The following is an 18,504-nucleotide window of genomic DNA, read 5'->3' as shown; positions in this document are numbered from 1 at the left end:
ATTGAAATGCCAGCGTTTAGCTGCGCCATCAACCATAAGACTAAACGCAAGCTCTGACTTTGGGTACTGAAACTTTACATAGGCTGATTCTTCCATTGCTACATCGATACAGACAACTTATGTGTTAAAGAAGGCAGTTTTTGGAATTCAGCTGATGCTGTGATGCAGAAACAGAGTAGCCAACTACACACGGGTGGAGTCTGAACACAGACATTCTGGATGTCCGTCCTTGGTGTCCTAGCAATGTCAAAAATAACATTAAGGGTGCTTTCAGACCTAGAGTTGTCTTGCTTTGGTCTGAATCAGGGACTCATTTTGTCACAAAGTTGTATAATTGCCTAGAGTTGGTTCATGTTCTCACGGCAGCATTTACAAGCGGACCAGATCAAATGCCTTGTGTGAGAAAGCTGCTCTTGATTGGTCAGAATTTCCATGTGGGAAAAATCCAGGAAGTAAAGCAAACGTTGAAGAAGAGTACACTTGCAAGATAAATGTGACACTTTCTAATGTCACAATGGAGGGACAACTACGCAGGTTGATTTTAGCGCTGCTCATCGTGGACTATATTGCTGTCATTGTTCATTTTAGTCAAAGCATACAGTTTGAAAACGAGGCGCGGCTCCAACTAGAAAACAATGTTTTGATGCATTGGTTGTGCTGAATGTGCATATTAAGGCAGTACAGGAGGAGGTGCACATTAATAATCCTCCAGGACTGGAACATGCTCATGTTTAACCCAAACAATGTGTCATGTGACTGCAGTTGGTTCACATCCAGGTCGGAACACCTTCTCTCCACAAATGAACCGCACCAGAGTTCATTTGTAACCGGACTGAGACCACCTCTTCAAGAAGATCTCGGTGTGGTTGTTTTGGTGCGCATCCAAATGCGACTGCTGTGTTCACACCTGCTCAAACAAACCACGCTTAGGGGACAAACGAACTTGAGTTTGAATGAACCGAACCAAACAGGGCAGGTGTGAAAGCACCCTAACACATAAAAATAACAAGCCAGTATTGACTTACTTGGTTGACTTGTACAACTGACGAGAAGCGCAAATCTGCAGAAAGTGCCATCACCAATTTGTCAAAGGTCATTAATACATTTTAATACACTGATGACACTGATGCCCCCGTCTACACACACCTACACATACTTCAACTATAGAGTAGTCAGCCCTCAACATCTGCTGCCCACAGGACCACTGGGCTGCCTGAACATCACTCACCTCAGCTACAACAAGCACAACGACAAATTCTTAAACTGCAATTTTTGAACTGCCACACCTTCTCAATTATAGTCAGTGTTTGGGATTGTTAGAGCTTACCTTTCCTGTTTATATGAGTGGTAGATGTTGATATTTACAGCTCCTACATCCACAGATATGCAGAAAATGTCTGGCGGACCTACTCGCTATCTGGAGTAAAAATCGTACTGACTGTCTGCACTGTGTCCTGCTGCTCTTCTGGACCCTCTGTTCATGTTTTATAGCCCTCTGCACACACACACACACACACACACACACACACCTTTCCTTGAATCATACAGCCCATCTGGATACACAATGGGCCTTTAACGGTAATCATACCCTCTGTGGCTTCAGTGAGGCTTCAGTGATTACCTGAACATCCACAGAACAAATGTACAATAGTGAGTACAGTCATGAGCTGGTGCAGGTAGAAGACCACTCTGTACATCAGTCCATGCATCAGTGGTACAGCATGCAGTGATTAGGTTGCTTAGTAAACATGCTGCACTGTTGTACTCCTGGTGTGTGTGTGTGTGTGTGTATAGCGCTATCACCCGCCGTCTGCTCCTGTAAGTGCCTGAGTAAACAACTGTGTAAAACCATTGTGCATAATGGCAGGATCACACACACACACACGCTATCATCCTCCTGCATTGGTGTCCAGACGTCAGAGCCTTAAGAGTTATTTGTTGTAAATCCCATTAAGTGACAACAGGTTGTAAAACATTTGTGTGTGTATGTTGAAGAGCCTTATCAGAACTCCTCACATACGCACACACCACAAAGGGCATCTCTCTCTCTCGCTCTCTCACACACACACACACACACACACACGTGTATTGGCCATGGCCGTAGCCAGACAACAGACTGAGCCCTGCAAATGATTGCGGGTAAAATGCCACGCCTGGCCAGTAAATCGAGCAACTCACTTGCCTGGTAAACAAGTGTGAATTTGCACCACCTCGCCCTCTACGCCAAATTTAGCCTCATAGTGCAAAAACTGCAGCCGCCAAAGGGTAGGGAACTTTTTGTGGATTGATGGACGGAGAGAGCTGTAGAGCTGCTGGTCACAGCTAAAAACAATTAAACGCATCCTAGTTCTGAGAAACATAAATAAATAAAGATTAAACATGACAAAAAACTTAAATCTTTGTTGTTATTTCATAAATGCTAATAAATAAAAATAATTGTATAGGGCAATGGTTCCCAACTGGTAGGTCACAGTCCATTCTGAATGGACAGCAAGTGACTCCCAACTGGAGCCTATCCCAGCTGACATTGGGTGAGAGGCAGGGTACACCCTGGACAGGTCACCAGACTATCACAGGGCTGACACATAGAGACAGACAACCATTCACACTCACATTCACACCTACGGACAATTTAGAGTCACCAGTTAACCTGCATGTCTTTAGACTGTGGGAGGAAGCTGGAGCACCTGGATGAAACCCACAATGACACGGTGAGAACATGGAAACTGCATGGAAGGACTGAGGTATGGCAACACTACTTGGACAAACCACACACATGACTGCAGTACACCTAATACTAAGACTAATCTTACTATATAATGACGAAAACTCTGTGTGTGTGTCTGTTCCATGTTTTTCTCCTCACTGACTCGGTCAATCCATGTGAAATTTGGCACAGTGGTAGAGGGTCATGAAGCAATATTACATCAATTGGCCAAAGGGGGGCGCTATAGCAACCGACTGAAGTCGCAAAGGGCGTGGCTCATCACATAAAGGTGTATAACATCTCAAGGGTTTCACCCATCACCACGCAACTTTGTAGGCATGTGACCACACATAATCTGAGGGGACCCCTCCATTATTGACCCCATCAAACAAAATGGGGGCGCTAGAGAGCTCATTTCTTATCTAGGCCTAACCGCCATATGGATTTTTACTAAACTTGGTAGATATGTAGAACAGGACGCCTCAAGGTGACTGGAGAAATTTAACTCTAATTGGCAACTGGGTGGCGCTATAACAACAGAAAAATGCTTAAAAATGGCTAAAATGAGACCGATCGCTGTGGCTCCCCCTGTGGACCAATGTTGTTGACTAAGTCATGGTATGATATGCTGTATTCAATGGTATGAACTAGTAATAATAACTAAGGAAATTTGTTACATTTATTTATGATTCCGATTAGATTTGCTAATGATTATTTTGGACAGTGGTGCGTGGTTGCCTGTTGCAGCATAGCAAATGTTTTTTATTTATATCAGGGGATGTGTCCCCCCAGTATATAATTACTGCCTTGCCATCTTCCATACACTACATGTTGCTAATACATTCACAAGGTACAAAAGAATGTGATTATTGTGAGTTTAGAGGATTACTTCTCAGGTTTTGTTTTGATCTTTCATGACATACTCATCGTTCTTTGTGTCTGTGTGCATCTCAACCCTGAACATCCAGTGGACATAATTTGCAAAAAAGATGTTTCAGTATGGTGTCTGAGGCTTCACATGGCGGTTCACTGTCTAATGATGCAGCCTGTCTCTTTAAAAAGAAGCAAATTTAACTTGTTTGCTTCTGAATCTATGAGTGAGTGCTGGATTAGTGTTTGCTTCTTTATGTATACATCAATGAGATCAATGAGCTAATCCATCCCATAGACAAACATCAGCACACGAGATGCACAGAAAACAACCTCATCATTTGTTGAAGGCCTAAAAAGAGATTATCTTAACATAAAGGCAAATGTAGTGCACCCACAAAGTCTGTTAGCCTTGACCTCATGAATGTATGCTTGGTTCACGCACACAAAAACGAGACCACTAATCCATTTGTCCATTAACTCCCTGTTTGCGTATAGAATATACAGTAAGCGCCACGCAGGTCTGTGCTGAGTCTATTGTACAGCATCTATGTGTACAGAGGAGAAAACAAACATGAAGCAGTAAAACTCTGCTCTGAAGATGTTCTGTATATTATGTGGGCTTAAATCCACTTTTTGTCTGTATTGTAAAGTCACAGTCTAAATGTCATTTGAATAAATGTGGATGTAGAACTTGGTCAAATCATGTGTTTTACTGTATATGAAATTATATTCATAGCGTACCATGAGGCCAGTAAGAATATGGCTTGTAGTTATGCTTGTATTGTATCATCTGATTCCATTATTGGCCAAAATAGATCATCTGTATCTCAAGAAATTTGTATTCACTCTTCAGTGAGTCTATAATTAAGTGAAAGTATAAGTCAGATGTTTCCCTCTGATGTTTAGTTGGTCCCTGTTGGAATAGCCCACACACTGAAAACCTGATTAGATTCTCAGCTCAGGTCAAAAAGCTTCATGTAATGAGCAGACTGAAGCAGAAGAGGGCAGAAGAGCCAAAGTAATCAGGGTGCAGATACATGCCTCAAATGCTGGTGAGGTTTGTCTATAGCTGATATATTTGCTATTCTATTAGCCAGGAATTGAAGAAGTATACACATTAATTCACAAAAAAACAAACAACCTTCTATATAATGATCACATATTTTATTGGAATTGTCCCTCCCGGCTCCCTTACAGTCAAACTGGTGGTGAGGTTACATTCAGGTTTACATATATCAGTAAACTGTAACTATTAAATGAAAGGGTGTTTTGCTGCATCTCACAGCGGCTGTAGTTGGAGAAAAAATAACTTAATTCACTGGGCCGACTGCCAGCTACTTTTAAGATTGAACCTGACAACTTTGACCATTAATTTAGTTTTTATTGTCTCTCTTGGTTGACATACACTTTTAGTAATGAGTGGATCATCAAGTGTTCATATATATTAATTTCAACCGGATTATGTGAACTTACAATAAAAAAGCGTCGTAGAGTGTCATTCCTGTGGGCTACAGCAACACTAAACCCCTGAGCTTGCCTTAGAGGGACTAAATACACAAACCTGCTTTTTTTAAATATCCCATGGAGAGAGACTCACTGCAGCCTGTTTTACTTTGTTCTGAAAATGTTGGCGTGCAGCCTTGTTCTGTGGACGATAAACGAGGTGCAGACTGATAAAGGAGGAAATACAGCGAGTGCAGGACGGAGCTGTGAGTGACAACAACCCCGCCCACGTGAAAGAGCACTGTTTGTGGTGTTTGCTAAGCGAACCTAGGGTCTAGGTACCATGTCTGAAGGAACATGTTTGGTTCTAAATGTACCATACCAAAAGTGTTTGGTGGAAACAGGGCTGAAGAGTATCAATGCATAATATAATGTTATTTCCACTACAGAAGAGATTTGATGATCTCTAAAATTAGGTAGAGAAATAAGTGGACATATCAGTATTGGTATAGGTTATCAGTCAAATGAGTTGTTACATATCGGCATATCGAATATCATCCAATATCGTCCATCCCTGCAGGAGACCCATAAGCCATCAGGCCAAATGGGTCAATTGCTGTTTCTTTCAATGGCTTTAAACCCTGGAAATGTGAGTGATGTATCTTGGGTCAACACAAGCCCTCGTTGGCTATCGAGGCCATAGCAATAGCACTAGAAGCTCCTATTGGCTCAAGGAGTTCGCCTCCATCTTGGCATCCGGCTAGTCAGTTTTCTACATGCAGGACAGAGAAATTATGGATAATATGTGGAAAAATATGAATGTTTGAGACAATGCAATGGCTGGTAGTGGATATCAATGGCTGTAATAATATCCATCCATCCATCCTTTTTCATCCGCTTATCCGAGGCCAGGTTGCAGGGGCAGCAAAGCTGAGCAAAGCACCCCAGACATCCCTCTCCCCAGCAACACTTTCCAGCTCCTCCTGGGGGACCCCAAGGTGTTCCCAGGCCAGACGAGATATGTAATCCCTCCAGTGTGTTCTGGGTTTGCCCCGGGGCCTCCTACCAGTGGGACGTGCCCGGAACATATCCAATGGGAGGCGCCCAGGAGGCATCCTGATCAGATGCCCGAACAACCTCAACTGATTCCTTTCCATGCGAAGGAGCAGCGGCTCTACCCACGAGCTCCCTTTAGATGTCCGAGCTCCTTACCCTATCTGTAAGGCTGAGCCCAGCCACCCCACAGAGGAAACTCATTTTGGCCGCTTGTATCTGCGATATCATTTAGTAAGACCAGTCAATCGAAAGCTTTGCCTTCTGGCTCAGCTCCCTCTTCACCATGATGATCCAGCACAGCACCCGCATCACTGTAGATGCCACGCCAAACTGCAAATCCATCTCATGCTCCATTTTACCCTCATGTAATGTGTTTGGAATAATTATTTCACTAGATTTACATCATCTGACAGTGTGTGAAAACTGAACTGATAGCTGTGTAGGCACCGTTTCGTCTGGATAATATCGGTATGTGGATTCAAATTTTGGTCCCTAGGTGAGTAATAATTGTTTGTCATTGTTTGACAGACGCATTTGTCGAGCCTGCTGTGGTGGTTGTATCTTGAAACGTCCCACAACAATCAAACCAAGAGGAGTGTAGCTTTCAAACGATAGTGCGTATCGTGCGTAAAGCACTTGAACAACAACAAATACAGCACTTGTTTACATATCGTAATCAGCAAATAAAATCTTAGGAGGGACAAACACGTCATCAGATTTCTTAACTCCTGCAAAAGCTCCTGAGTCACCAATGACTGCAAACTGTAGCTAATCTAGTAACTGAACTGCATGTAGTTAACTACTCCCCAACACTGTTAATCGAATAATCACTGCAACTCTGTGGCAAATAAAAAAGCACATGGTTGGATCATTATTGGTTAAAACAGAAAACTCCCAGGTTAAAATCTACCTGTTTAAAATGAGCTAAGTGTTGAGTGGCAAATTCACAAACCACTTTTTCTCATCAAGCCTTAACGAACTGTCAGAAATTCAGTTTACAGCCTTAAATAACACACTGATGGCACCAAAAACTAAATGAAACAAGGCTGATAAAAGAACTCTTATTCAACACCCAGTTCTGGCTCATATGCACTGGCACCACACAAACACACTCACATACACGCACACTCACTCTTAGCCACGCCATATGGAGCCAAGCAGCATCAAGTGTCATGCCTGCTCCACACAATACACACCCAATGGACCGTACCTTTGTTTCTTCTCTTCCTCCACGATATTATCCCTCCATCATTCCTCTCCTCTTCAGGTTATTCCAAAACAGAATCTCTCCATCCACGACTCGCTCTGACGAGACATGTTCAAGGCATCTTTAAAGGCCAGCAGTGTCAACTCACAGCCCCTCTCTTTCTCTCCTGTTCTCGTAAAGCCTCCCACTCAGTCCCCCTCTCCTAACCCGAAGAGATGCTTGTGAATATTTAATGGTGCTATTGTGCCTGTGTGTGTGCCAGTGAATGGGGAGCATTGGCTGGGAGTCCATACTTTCTGGTCAACCTACCTTGGAGCACTGGAAACCGCCACACGAACAGCTGGGCAGCAGGGATGGAGGCAGTGGGGAGGTCAGATGTCGTTGACCCTCACCTGCTGTACGTAGGAAGCTCACCTGAAGGACTCCTGTCACACAAGTGGGCCTCAACTGACCTTTATCATTCCATTTCCTGGGCTTAAAAAATATGCAATTAGCCACCTAAGTCAGACGCCGTTTTGATTTATCATGAGCTAGTCAGCTAAAAACAAGTTATAGGTGGTCGCCATTTTGAGAGTCCAAGATGGCCCCCACAGAAACTTTGAAAAAAATGGAAACATTGGTTTTTGGGTTCATGAAAATGTATCAACTCCCCAAAGATTTTGAACGGAGTTGCAAACAGGACATTGTGACCCTGACTAAAAGGTGGAGTCAGTAATTTTGGAGAAAGATTTTTCATATTCGCTGTGGAGTACAGAGGCTGACTGCACCTTTTAGCCCGCTCCACTCAAGAAATGTTTTTGGCTTTGACGTTTGTCCTTCACTGTACAGACTGATGTGTGTGCAGAGTTTGGTACTGATGGCAAAAAGCAAAGCAAAAAGCTCCCTTCAGCCCAACGAAGCTTTAACCGTTAGCATCTTTCAGCGTATCTAACGTTATGCTAGCAGGGTCTGTGTTCCCCATCTCAATATGCTTTTATTACAACACAAGGAGACCTTGTAAAGAGTTTTGTGCTCTCAGGAATGTTTTTGTCTACACCACCGTCCAATGGTCAACGTATGGTTCCTTGAGTTGACGTGTTGAAATCACCCACCTGCAGCTCATAGAGAATGTGAGGCTGGGGGCTCCATCTTGTGTTACTTGCGCCCTCTATGGTGGTCGAGCAGCTAATCACAATGAGCAATGGAGATCCATACTTCGCAGCCCAGGTCTGTATTACAGCAACACAAACACTTGTTTTGGGGAGAAGTGGGGTTGGCTACGGTCGGCAAGATGTCACCACTACCTGCTTGAGGGCGGGCAGCCCGGCTTTTGGACCTATGCCAGAGAAGGTCCATCTCCAGTTTGGCATGGCACGACACATCTAAACTGACGATGGAAACACGTATTGGTACAGCGTGGCTTTACTCGGTGCTGCCAAGAGTAACAATGGAAAAACAGGTATACCTCCACTCCCATATCTAAGCATTGTAAACCATCTGGTTCTTGGACTGAGTAGAATCAGTGCATACACTTCAGTATCAGAGATAACGGAGCACGTAGCTGCCTCATAAGATGCTCTTTTGGCATAACCTCCCTTCAGATTCTCTGGAGCCTACTGACATTCTTTGTAACCTACACCTTTAAATTTGCAGGCAAGATGGTTTTCTTGATTTTACACATTGATATCTCTACAATGGCCAAATGGATTTTTACCATTCAAACTGCGCATGAAATGTCCATATCCCTTTGTTTTTTTGTGTGATTCAAACTGTGAAGATAGCCCTTTGTTTATATCATGAGACACGTGCACAAAACTCACCATAAAGCCAGGCCATAGCCTTGTGAACATAGGACCTAGGGAACATAGGGACAACCCCGGACAGTTAGCAGCTAGCTAGCTGGATTGGACAATTTAGCAGCTAGTGTCAGATACATCCCTCAGGAGCTGAGTGGAGACAAAAATGGAGCTAAAAGCAGAGAAATATTGGACTCACGTTCTCCAGGCGGTCAGAAAAAGGTCTCGAAATAAATGTTGAAGTTGCTCTGTTGCTCCAGGATGTGTCAGTTCATATATGATAGTTCACACAATGCATGAAGCCAGTTTTGTCTTTGTGTTTCTACTGCTACATGACCAAAAAAATGTATTGCCGTTTAAGACATTCAAAATTAATAATGCATGTATTTCCACTTTTTAATCTGAAATAAAAATGAACTAGTTAGGCTACATTATGAAATCTAAGAGGGCACTATTAGAACGCAGACCTTGGCCAAATGCCCAACCTGGAAAGTTAACAAAAGTGAAAAATAATTTGTATTTGGCCCGTGATTTGGATCTGCTTCAAAATGCTTCACCCTGCCACCAAGATTCATGGAAATAGGGTCAGTAGTTTTTCCATATTTCTGAGGACAAGAAAACTGAAACCAAACCTCCCTGGCAGAGGTAACAAGAATGATGAAATAATATTTTATAATTTATTAAATGATTTCCTGCATTTTTTAAACCATATATTTTGCATAATTTCTTCATATGGCTGTTTACTTTATAATTACTTATTTAACACTGAATACTTTGGATGGACAAAAAAAGTCCAGGCCTAGCAGGTGAGGTGTTTGATGTGGCTAAATCTGACCCAGGTGAGACACAGTAGAGATATACCAATAATACATGAAGGTGAAAGTGATGGAAATAAAACAAACACAAGGATTCATTTAACAATTTATGGACTTTATTCTTTTTCATCCTACTTTCCTCTGAATCAATGAATCTTCCTTATCTTAATCAAAAGATAAAATACTGTCCACAACCAGCTCATGTACGGTCTGTCTCTTTCAATGTCTGTTAATTTTCATATACAAAATAAGAACGGTGGCTATTTGTCATTACTGTATATATCTACTGTACAGTGGGTCTGTCTTTCCGTTTTCACTCCTCCATTCAAAGCGTGACTCCTCCTGCTCAGTCCTTCTGTCCAGTCAGCAGCTTGTTTTACTTCTTAACGATCTGGATGACGTCCTCGTGCTCCATGATGTGCGTTAGGCCGACCCTCTGGGGGCTGTACTTGGTACTGGTTCCCTGGAAGACCAACAGACGACACATTTCAGACCCTTGCTTTGTGTTTGTTGGGGTGATGCACCACAGAGTCGTCCTCTGCATCCGCTCAACTCTGCCTCTCATGTGTCACTGCACTGTAAACACAGCTGTAGCTCAAATGGTGAGTTTAATTTGGGAAGTCAACGGAGCAAACTCTGAATACAGTGAGTATTACTGTCAGTGCCTTTCCCTCACACATCTGATCCAAAATGATCAGCTGTGTTTACAGTAGTTAATGACGCAAGACATTTAATGAGGGTGAAGCACAATGATAGTGCTCACAGTCAGTGTGTAGACTGTTTCCCTGTCCCTTACTATGAATCAGTGGTTTTCAAATGATGTGCTATGATGCAAAGAGTTATGAATGAATTTTTAATTGACTGTATCAATATGTTGAGGGCACCCATTTCCTAATAAAGAGGCAAGCTCTAGTTAAAAAATGTGAGTTAAGCTAATTCAATTTAATCTAAATTTAAAAACCTTCATGGAGAACCTATTTGTCGCTGTTCGGCCGAGGGAATTTGAAGTGTGGGACACATCACATTATCTGACATTATTTCCTGTTTAAATGGAGGTGTTATTGGTGCTTTGATGTAATTTTTAAAAAAGTTTAAAATAAATTCTTGAATCATTTTATTAATGAATATTTCATGAGTAATAGTTGGTTGTTTTTTGATATAAGTAAATAAAAACAAATATCTATGTCATGATAAGAGTGATAACACATGTGAAAGAGGCTACTGTGCACAGAGCTACAGTGTGACATCGGTCTATATGTTGCACGTGCTATGCTGAATCAGTCTGTGAGCTGAATGAAGTTACCGCAGTAGCACACGTGCAGTACAGCTCTGCGCTGCATGTGTGGTAGACAGAGCTGCTTGATTGTTTCTAGTTTGTGTATGAGGTGGATCATAGCGTGTCGCCGTTCTTCTTGGTAGTTGTAGTCTATTTTGTGACATGGAGACAGCACCTGGATGTTTAAAAATGCAGCAACAACAGACGTTTCATACACAAAACGTGTATAACAGACAAAGTGTCTCTTGCTCCTTCCCTCCCTGAGCCTCTCTGTTGATGCTCAGTGCATATACAGTATAAGATTAATGGCCTAAATAAATACAAATATTTAAATCATTTTCCAGCTCTAGATTTATTTAAAAGGCCAACAGATGGAAAATGACTTGTTCTAGACTATAAAGGATTTAGGCCTACTTGATACTTTTATACTCATGTTATAGTTTTGTGTCCTGTGCTGCAAACCTTTTAACCTCTGTAGCTCCAGTGCCGTGTGCAAAAAGTTACTCTTGCTACTGTTGTGTGTAAAAATCTTGCAGTGTTAATATGCATGCCACCACAGAAGAATAATTCGTTTAGTCATTTTACTAGTGTGAAATCACCACTTAATCCAAGCATGACTGGAATGTAGTAAAACTGCCACACAAAGATGTTCACTGGGAAATTCTGGGAATGTCCTTGCTCACTCCTCACAACTTTTAATGTCCTGGTACAAACTTTGTGTTGGGACACCCTTGAAACATCTTATCTGATTTGCTCACCACTTATATGCAAACTGGTGAACCACTGTTTATCGCTGTGTTTTTCAAAATTAACAGACAGAATGTTCTTTATTCTCCCCACTGAACAGAAAACCCAGTCTTGATCTAAACACTGTTATGTGTACTATTACACCTCTAGTAGAAGGACCACCATTAAAGCCCAGTTCAGACCAAAGATTTGTGATGAGACCAGTTGAAACATGCAACTACTTGCACTGCTCTGTTCTGCAATGTTTTAAAAACCTGCTGGTTCTCACCAATGCAACTAGGCGAGATGGTGTATCATCTCTATGCAACAACTCTCTGTACTTCTGCTCTGATTTGCAGCTTTTCACAGGGTATATGCAGGAATCCTGAGGTTAATTTCAAGACTTAAGACTTTTTTAAGACCTTCCAAAAAAACCTTAAGACCTCATCGCCACTTCAAGCTGTCGTTAGAAGCAACGCATCTTTAACTTACTAAACAGTTGTAGTTTGCAATTTAATCTATGGAGCACAAACATACAACAGAACTCAGATAAGATGAGAAGGATTTTTTATTGTCTTTTGCACCTCTGTTTGGAGCCTGGACGTGCGCCGTCGCGTGATGTCGCACAGGTACGTGCACGGCCCCGAGTGGCAGTCCGAGTGTGACTACCTACACATTGTTGTTTGTGATACACAAGGAGGAAAATAAATTATACATTCATGGATACTTTTTGTCAAAGCTTGAATGCCAAGAAAATTTAATACTTCATAAAATCGCTTTTAAAGGGCTTTAATTTTCCGACATTTGATTTATCAACTTTTAATACTTTCTAAGACCCCGCAGACACCCTGTTTCAAGTTTATTTGTGGCTGAATATAATTTGTAGCTTCTCAAAATATGAACGAGAATAGTGATAGTGAGATACTGGCTACAACTGCATTTGCAGTGACTAACAAAACCAGCATCAGATGGGCTGTATTCATCATAAATACGCCACAATAATAAAAGTAAGCAGCGTCAATTTATCAGCAAATGAGAATGTGTGTGTGAGGGGGCATAAGCACACACAGCGAGCAGCAGCGAACCACCAGCGACACCGGCACACTGTGAGGACGGAAACAGGCTCGGCAGGGATGGAGCACCTGCCGCAGCGAGCGAACACACCATCTGCGGTCACTTTGACTCGACCAGCGGACTTCACTACAAGCTGAATGACTGTTGAAACAGGTGACATGCTTCACATTCTTAAACCAGCTGCCGGCGATTTGACCAGCTGAGTTGCAGGTGACAACATCAGCTGGCTTGAGTTGGGCTCAGACGGCCACAGCTGCAACTTTTCTCTGCAACGTTCTAAAATGGTTTCATCTCATTGTGAATCTTTGGTCTGAACTGGGCTCACTGTGTGTGTGATGTAATCTATCCATGACATCTAAACACAGTCTTTGTTGTTTTTACTCAGTAGGTCAACATGAGAGAAACATTTTACGGGACAAGAGGAACTCGAGTTAAGTTTGTGCAGGTCATTGCCCCTGAAAACTTGAACTTACCCAAACCAGGGCATATTTGAACTGGCTGGCTAAGGTTCTGTGGATTCGATGGCACTGTGGGGAGAAAGCAAAACGCGCATATTTGCAAAAATGTCACATACTGTACATGTGCGACAGTAAATGTGCGAATTCATGAGTTTCTTACTTACCACGTGTTCTACAGTTGCTGCTCTTCTCATAATGATGGCATCAGAAAAGTCTGGGCGCTCTGATGGAAACAGAAGACGTTAACACAAATACAGTCCTTTAGGTGTTCATGTGCTTGTGTCAGTGTAATGAGTGAATGACAGCATGCGTGTGTGTGTGTGTGTACCTCCTCTTTTCTTTGTGTAAATGCAAATCAGAGCCAGGTATTCCCACAACATCTCCAGGAGGTAATCCAGGTTCAACTTCATCCCACAACTGAAATATACACAGGGAAGCTGTTTAACTCCCGTATAAATACATACATAAATGAAAAGATGACATCTTCTAACTAAGGCTGCTGTTATTCATGCACACGCATACAGATATCTGACCTGATGACAACACTGTGAGGTCTGTGAGCCAGGCGGTCCACCTCCTCGATGGAGATTTGATCCACCTTATTGTACACCTGTGAAAACCACAAATAATATGAGGGGGGAAAAAGGAAACTCTAGATTAATGAACACAAGCTCAAAATGAGTTTGAACTTGGAATTTGGCTTCAAAACATTTAAAATTTTGGAGGTACGAGGCCATTAACAAAACCCAGATGATGCGAGGTGACGTACATAAAGGCAAGGCATGTAAACTCTGTTCCCGACGATGACATCGATGAACTCGTCCGGTGTGCTGTCCTCCCTGAAGAGGACTTCTGCGTTAAAGATTTCTGAGGAGAAGGGGTTAAAGAAATCAACCAAATACTGCTGTGACTGATTGACAAGTCCATGGACATCACAAAAGAATAGACGTTAAATAAACAGACCACCGAGGTAACGACTGAGTGAAGGATACTGTATTCGTGAAGGATGAGCTGGACAAGCTTCTCTGAGCAGTGGGTGAGAGGAACTGTGGAGTTGTAGGAGAGGCCGCCACCTTTCTTGGGCTACAGAGAGATAAATCACACATTTATTGGCCTATTAACATCAGAGCAAGGCACCTTGACACATATTTGTAATCTCTACAAACAGGGTCCTTAATTGATTATCTTATTTCTATTTACAGCAACCATCTGTCATTTTTTTTCCCTGACTCACAGTTTACTTTGCATAGCAACCAGATGAAGCAAGTTCATGTTTATTCACTCTGAATATTGCGTCTGGTCCCTCTTCCGTTCAGACAGATTTCCAGCCAACCTGGCTCGAGACAGGCCAATCACAACCATTTATCTAATATGGGGCGTGTTTCAGACGATGACTAACATCTTACAGGACACACACTTTCACGGTGGGGATCAAAGATGGCTGTATAAAGAGGACTGGATCCAGCACTGGAGGCTGGGACCATTTGTTCTCATGAAAGTTGCTCAGTGGTGTCTGAAGCCAAAAGAAAGTTTGACTACCATGTATAAAATTCCCCAGATCTCCCACATCCAAGTTAATTTTTACCAACACTTTCAACACCACACATGCGAGCCACAGTAGATCAGCAAGGTAGTGGTCAGGCGCTGCTCATGCAGGCAGTGTGGCCCGGATGTAACTAACATTTGCAATTCAATTTGGCAAAGTCATGCTACATTTTAGTTGCCACAATAGAGCCATGTCTCTGGGGGAAAAAAAAAATAAAAAAAAAAAATCTGTTGATATTCATGATGACAGAAAATGTACCTTGAAATAAATATTTGGTTTCGTCCTGTTGAGTCTGATGCCGACTGACTCCAACTCTTTTTCTAGAAGTTCCCTAAAAGGATACAAAAGAAATTAAAGGCAAGAATTAGTTCAAAAAAATACTCGTATGGCTCTCAAACACCATCTGACAGACTCACGAACACACACACACACACACACACACACACACACACAGTGGGCGTCACACACCTCTGGACATCTCCTTTGGTGGCATCCAACATCATGATGACAACGTCTGCTGTCCTGGCAACAGCGATGACCTGCCGACCTCTACCCTTGCCTACAAAATGTCACAGTGGCAGTGTGTTACAACCACTATATAGCCTTTTCTTATCATTGTGAGTGACAGTATCTAAATTAAAAACTCAACACACATCGTCATTTATTAATAATTCTGATATAAAACCATAATTACGAAATAGAGGCAACAGAACTCTGTCCGCTCACTTTTGGTTTAACCAAACAAAACACAAAACATGAAACCTGAACGTACCTTGGGCAGCACCCTCAATGATTCCTGGCAGATCCAGCAGCTGGATGTTGGCCCCTTTGTACTGAAGACATCAAGTAACAGTGTAAATGTCTCATAGTTACACACACATTGTTACAAGACGTGCAGTGGTGTGAGTGTGTTTACCTCTATGACACCAGGTATGCAGGTGAGAGTGGTGAACTCATAGGAAGCAGCTTCACTGGCCGTTGACGTCATCAGACTAAGGAAGGTGGACTGCAGTACACAACAGAGGAGTCAGTTACACGAGCACATGTTCAATCTTCGGATCATGTTTCACTTCTGGTGCCTTTCAACACGAGAAGAATCTTTGCAGCTTTGTTCAAGGATTTTGTCATTAGGTTAGTAGTACTTCAGATACACTACAGGATTAAGGAAACATTTTTATGACAGTAAAAAGACATAATTTCTTTCCATGACCCACCATGTTGACGTACCTTACCCACAGAGGGAAAACCAATAAGAGCAACACGAGCGTCCCCTGATTTCATGACATCGAAGCCTTCGCCTTTGGCCCCCGCCGACTTGGACGGCTCCAGGAGCTGAGCTCTGTATTTGGCTAGCTTGGCCTTGAGCAGACCCAAATGGTACTCAGTGGCTGGAGAAATGAATGGAAAAAAAACAAGAACAAAAAACAAGGAAGTGACTCAAAATGTATTAACAGAACAGTGTTTCGAGATTTACTGGCATCCAGCAGTGATGACTGCAGACTGCAATAAGTTGAGACTTCTCCTTTAGGATTCCTAAGTGTTTATTGTTCAGGAGGTTTTTACCAGGAGCCGAATTATCCGCAGAGGTCTCTTCCTCTCATAAAAAAAGAGGACCAGGTGGAATAAAGCAGTTTCACTTTACAACAAATACAATTTCTGTTTCTCCAACGCTGTTTGGCTTTTCACAGACAGGTTGCCAGCCTGTGAATTCACCTTTTTTGCTCTGTTAAATTAAGATCCAGATGTTCAAGAGATTTTACCGGGAGCCGAATTATCCACAGAGGTTTCTTACTCTCCAAAACAAACAGACCAGTTGATTTAAACTGGTAAAAACACAGTATAAAGCAGTATCACTTTACAAATCAGTGTTTCTGCAACACTGTTCAGCTTTCCCACAGAATAAGAATCTATGAGCCGTGAACACAGCACAGGTAGAACTCCTTATGAGATTTTTTTTTTTCTTAGCAGCAGTTTGTGGAGTTTTCAGTCAATCCAATCAGAGCTGATCAGACTGACAGATGAGAAGAGCAGCTGTTGAAAGCAAACGTTTGGACCAAGAACAAGAAGGACTAAATTTAATTTTCACTGCACCTGGTGTTCTGCTGCTCTGTCTGTGCCCAGAGTTTGCTCTGCACTCTGAGAGTGTACTGAAATGAATAACTGAATGGTTTATATACTGTATTCCAACAGCGCCTCTAATAAATGGTCTAGGTCCAAAAATAAGCAATCAGTATGTGGCAGCAGATGTTATCGTGGCAAGCCGCCACAAACAAATGAATGTGTGGGAAGCCCTGCAGCACCTACTAATGTGTCTACCTTTCTTTCTGTGATAACTTAAGATAGCTACAAACATTCAGGACATTTTTAGCGGGAGCTAAATTATCCGTAAAGGTCTCTGCCTCTCCAAAACAAACAGACCTGCTGATTTAAGCCAGTAAAAACACTGAATAAAGCAGTTTCAAATTAACAAAATTAGCATTTCTCCTACACTGCTCATCACAGGGCTGCTGACTACAGTGGCTGATGTGACAACACTAATGGTTTGGTTTGTCCATTCTGGGCTACTGTAGCAACATGACAATGCAACATGGCCATCTCATGAGACAATGACCTGCTCCCTATGTAGATGTAGATATAAAGGCTCATTCTGAGAACAAAAGATTCTTATTTTCAGGTGTTAATACACTAAAGGAAATATACTTATTATATCATATTAAAGTATATCCTCCTATATCCTGCACACCGGACCTTTAAAGTAGGGGTCTGACTCCAGAACAATGCATGTGAGAAGTGATGAGAGGCTTCTATGAAACTGCAACACCTGCAGATCCACCACACTGAAGTGTTTGATTCATTAGGACCTATGGGCTGTTTGGGATTGTTCCTTTAATTGTGGTGCCAACTGTAATCAAGCTTAAGGTGTCAATTAACGCGCCTCTCCTTGAATTTCTGCGTGATTAATAAGTAACACAACACTGACAGCTGACACACACATGCACAGAGTCAACTGGCTTCAAGTTCGCCTGTGGTGTGGCTAACAGTTAGCCTAGCCACTGCCCTCTCTTACCTTTGTTTTTCTGTGTCCGAGAGATTTCTCTCTCTATTTCCGCGATTTTTTCCAAGATCCCCATTGTGGCAGTTCAAGTGTGCTACAGCTCCACTGTCAAGAGAGAAGTAAGCAGAGAAGAGAAACGTGTCACTCCACAGTGGTTAGCTTTGTTAGCCACCCGGCTAACGTGCTAACCAGTGACTCTTAACAGTTGACAAACCGTGTTAAAAACAGCGAATCGAAACATAGAGGTTTAAATGAGTTTCCGCATACACCACACGAAATGTCAACTGTTTAAAATGTTGTAATATGACAGAAATTTACACTTTACAGACGCTACTCTCCGCGGCATGCACAGAAAACTGACATCACCAACCGGAAGTCGTTCCGTGACCGTGAAAGGTCCGGGCGGAAACAAGGAAATTCACTGTAACACACAATTTGTCCCATGTAGTTAACGCTCACATCAACCGGGAAGTGTGCAGCCTCATTATGAAAC

At 42.3% G+C, this 18,504-nt stretch overlaps 2 protein-coding genes across 4 annotated transcripts in view; both read right to left on the bottom strand.

The window, feature by feature from the left end:
• myo15aa (myosin XVAa) overlaps window positions 1-7,727 on the bottom strand; it is a 74,635-nt gene extending 66,908 nt beyond the window's left edge. The window contains exons 1-2 of the mRNA XM_049560172.1: window positions 7,596-7,727; window positions 7,290-7,384 (exon numbers count right to left, since the gene is read on the bottom strand). The gene's annotated coding sequence lies outside the window, so the exon portion shown is untranslated. The remainder of the gene's footprint in view (window positions 1-7,289; window positions 7,385-7,595) is intronic.
• A 2,243-nt stretch (window positions 7,728-9,970) lies between these two features.
• Window positions 9,971-18,470, bottom strand: drg2 (developmentally regulated GTP binding protein 2). Of its 3 annotated transcripts, none has more exons than XM_049560147.1 (14): window positions 18,330-18,470; window positions 18,024-18,116; window positions 16,184-16,344; window positions 15,873-15,962; window positions 15,729-15,789; window positions 15,425-15,515; window positions 15,215-15,287; window positions 14,403-14,493; window positions 14,180-14,277; window positions 13,944-14,020; window positions 13,739-13,827; window positions 13,575-13,633; window positions 13,426-13,479; window positions 9,971-10,339 (listed from the first exon to the last, which is right to left on the bottom strand). In XM_049560147.1, exons 2-14 carry the CDS (start codon window positions 18,085-18,087, stop codon window positions 10,253-10,255), a joined length of 1,095 nt encoding a protein of 364 aa, XP_049416104.1. In that variant the 5' UTR covers window positions 18,088-18,116; window positions 18,330-18,470; the 3' UTR covers window positions 9,971-10,252. The 3 variants fall into 3 exon arrangements, with proteins under 3 accessions (XP_049416104.1, XP_049416106.1, XP_049416105.1); XM_049560149.1 differs by having other exon boundaries at window positions 18,382-18,401; XM_049560148.1 differs by having other exon boundaries at window positions 18,337-18,384.
• Between the last annotated feature and the right edge of the window lie 34 nt (window positions 18,471-18,504).

The sequence above is a fragment of the Epinephelus fuscoguttatus genome, linkage group LG19 (genome assembly GCF_011397635.1).
Source record: "Epinephelus fuscoguttatus linkage group LG19, E.fuscoguttatus.final_Chr_v1".
Lineage (NCBI taxonomy): Eukaryota > Metazoa > Chordata > Actinopteri > Perciformes > Serranidae > Epinephelus > Epinephelus fuscoguttatus.
The sequence above is the reverse complement of the archived record's forward strand: the minus strand, read 5'-3'. Positions and strand labels throughout refer to the sequence as shown.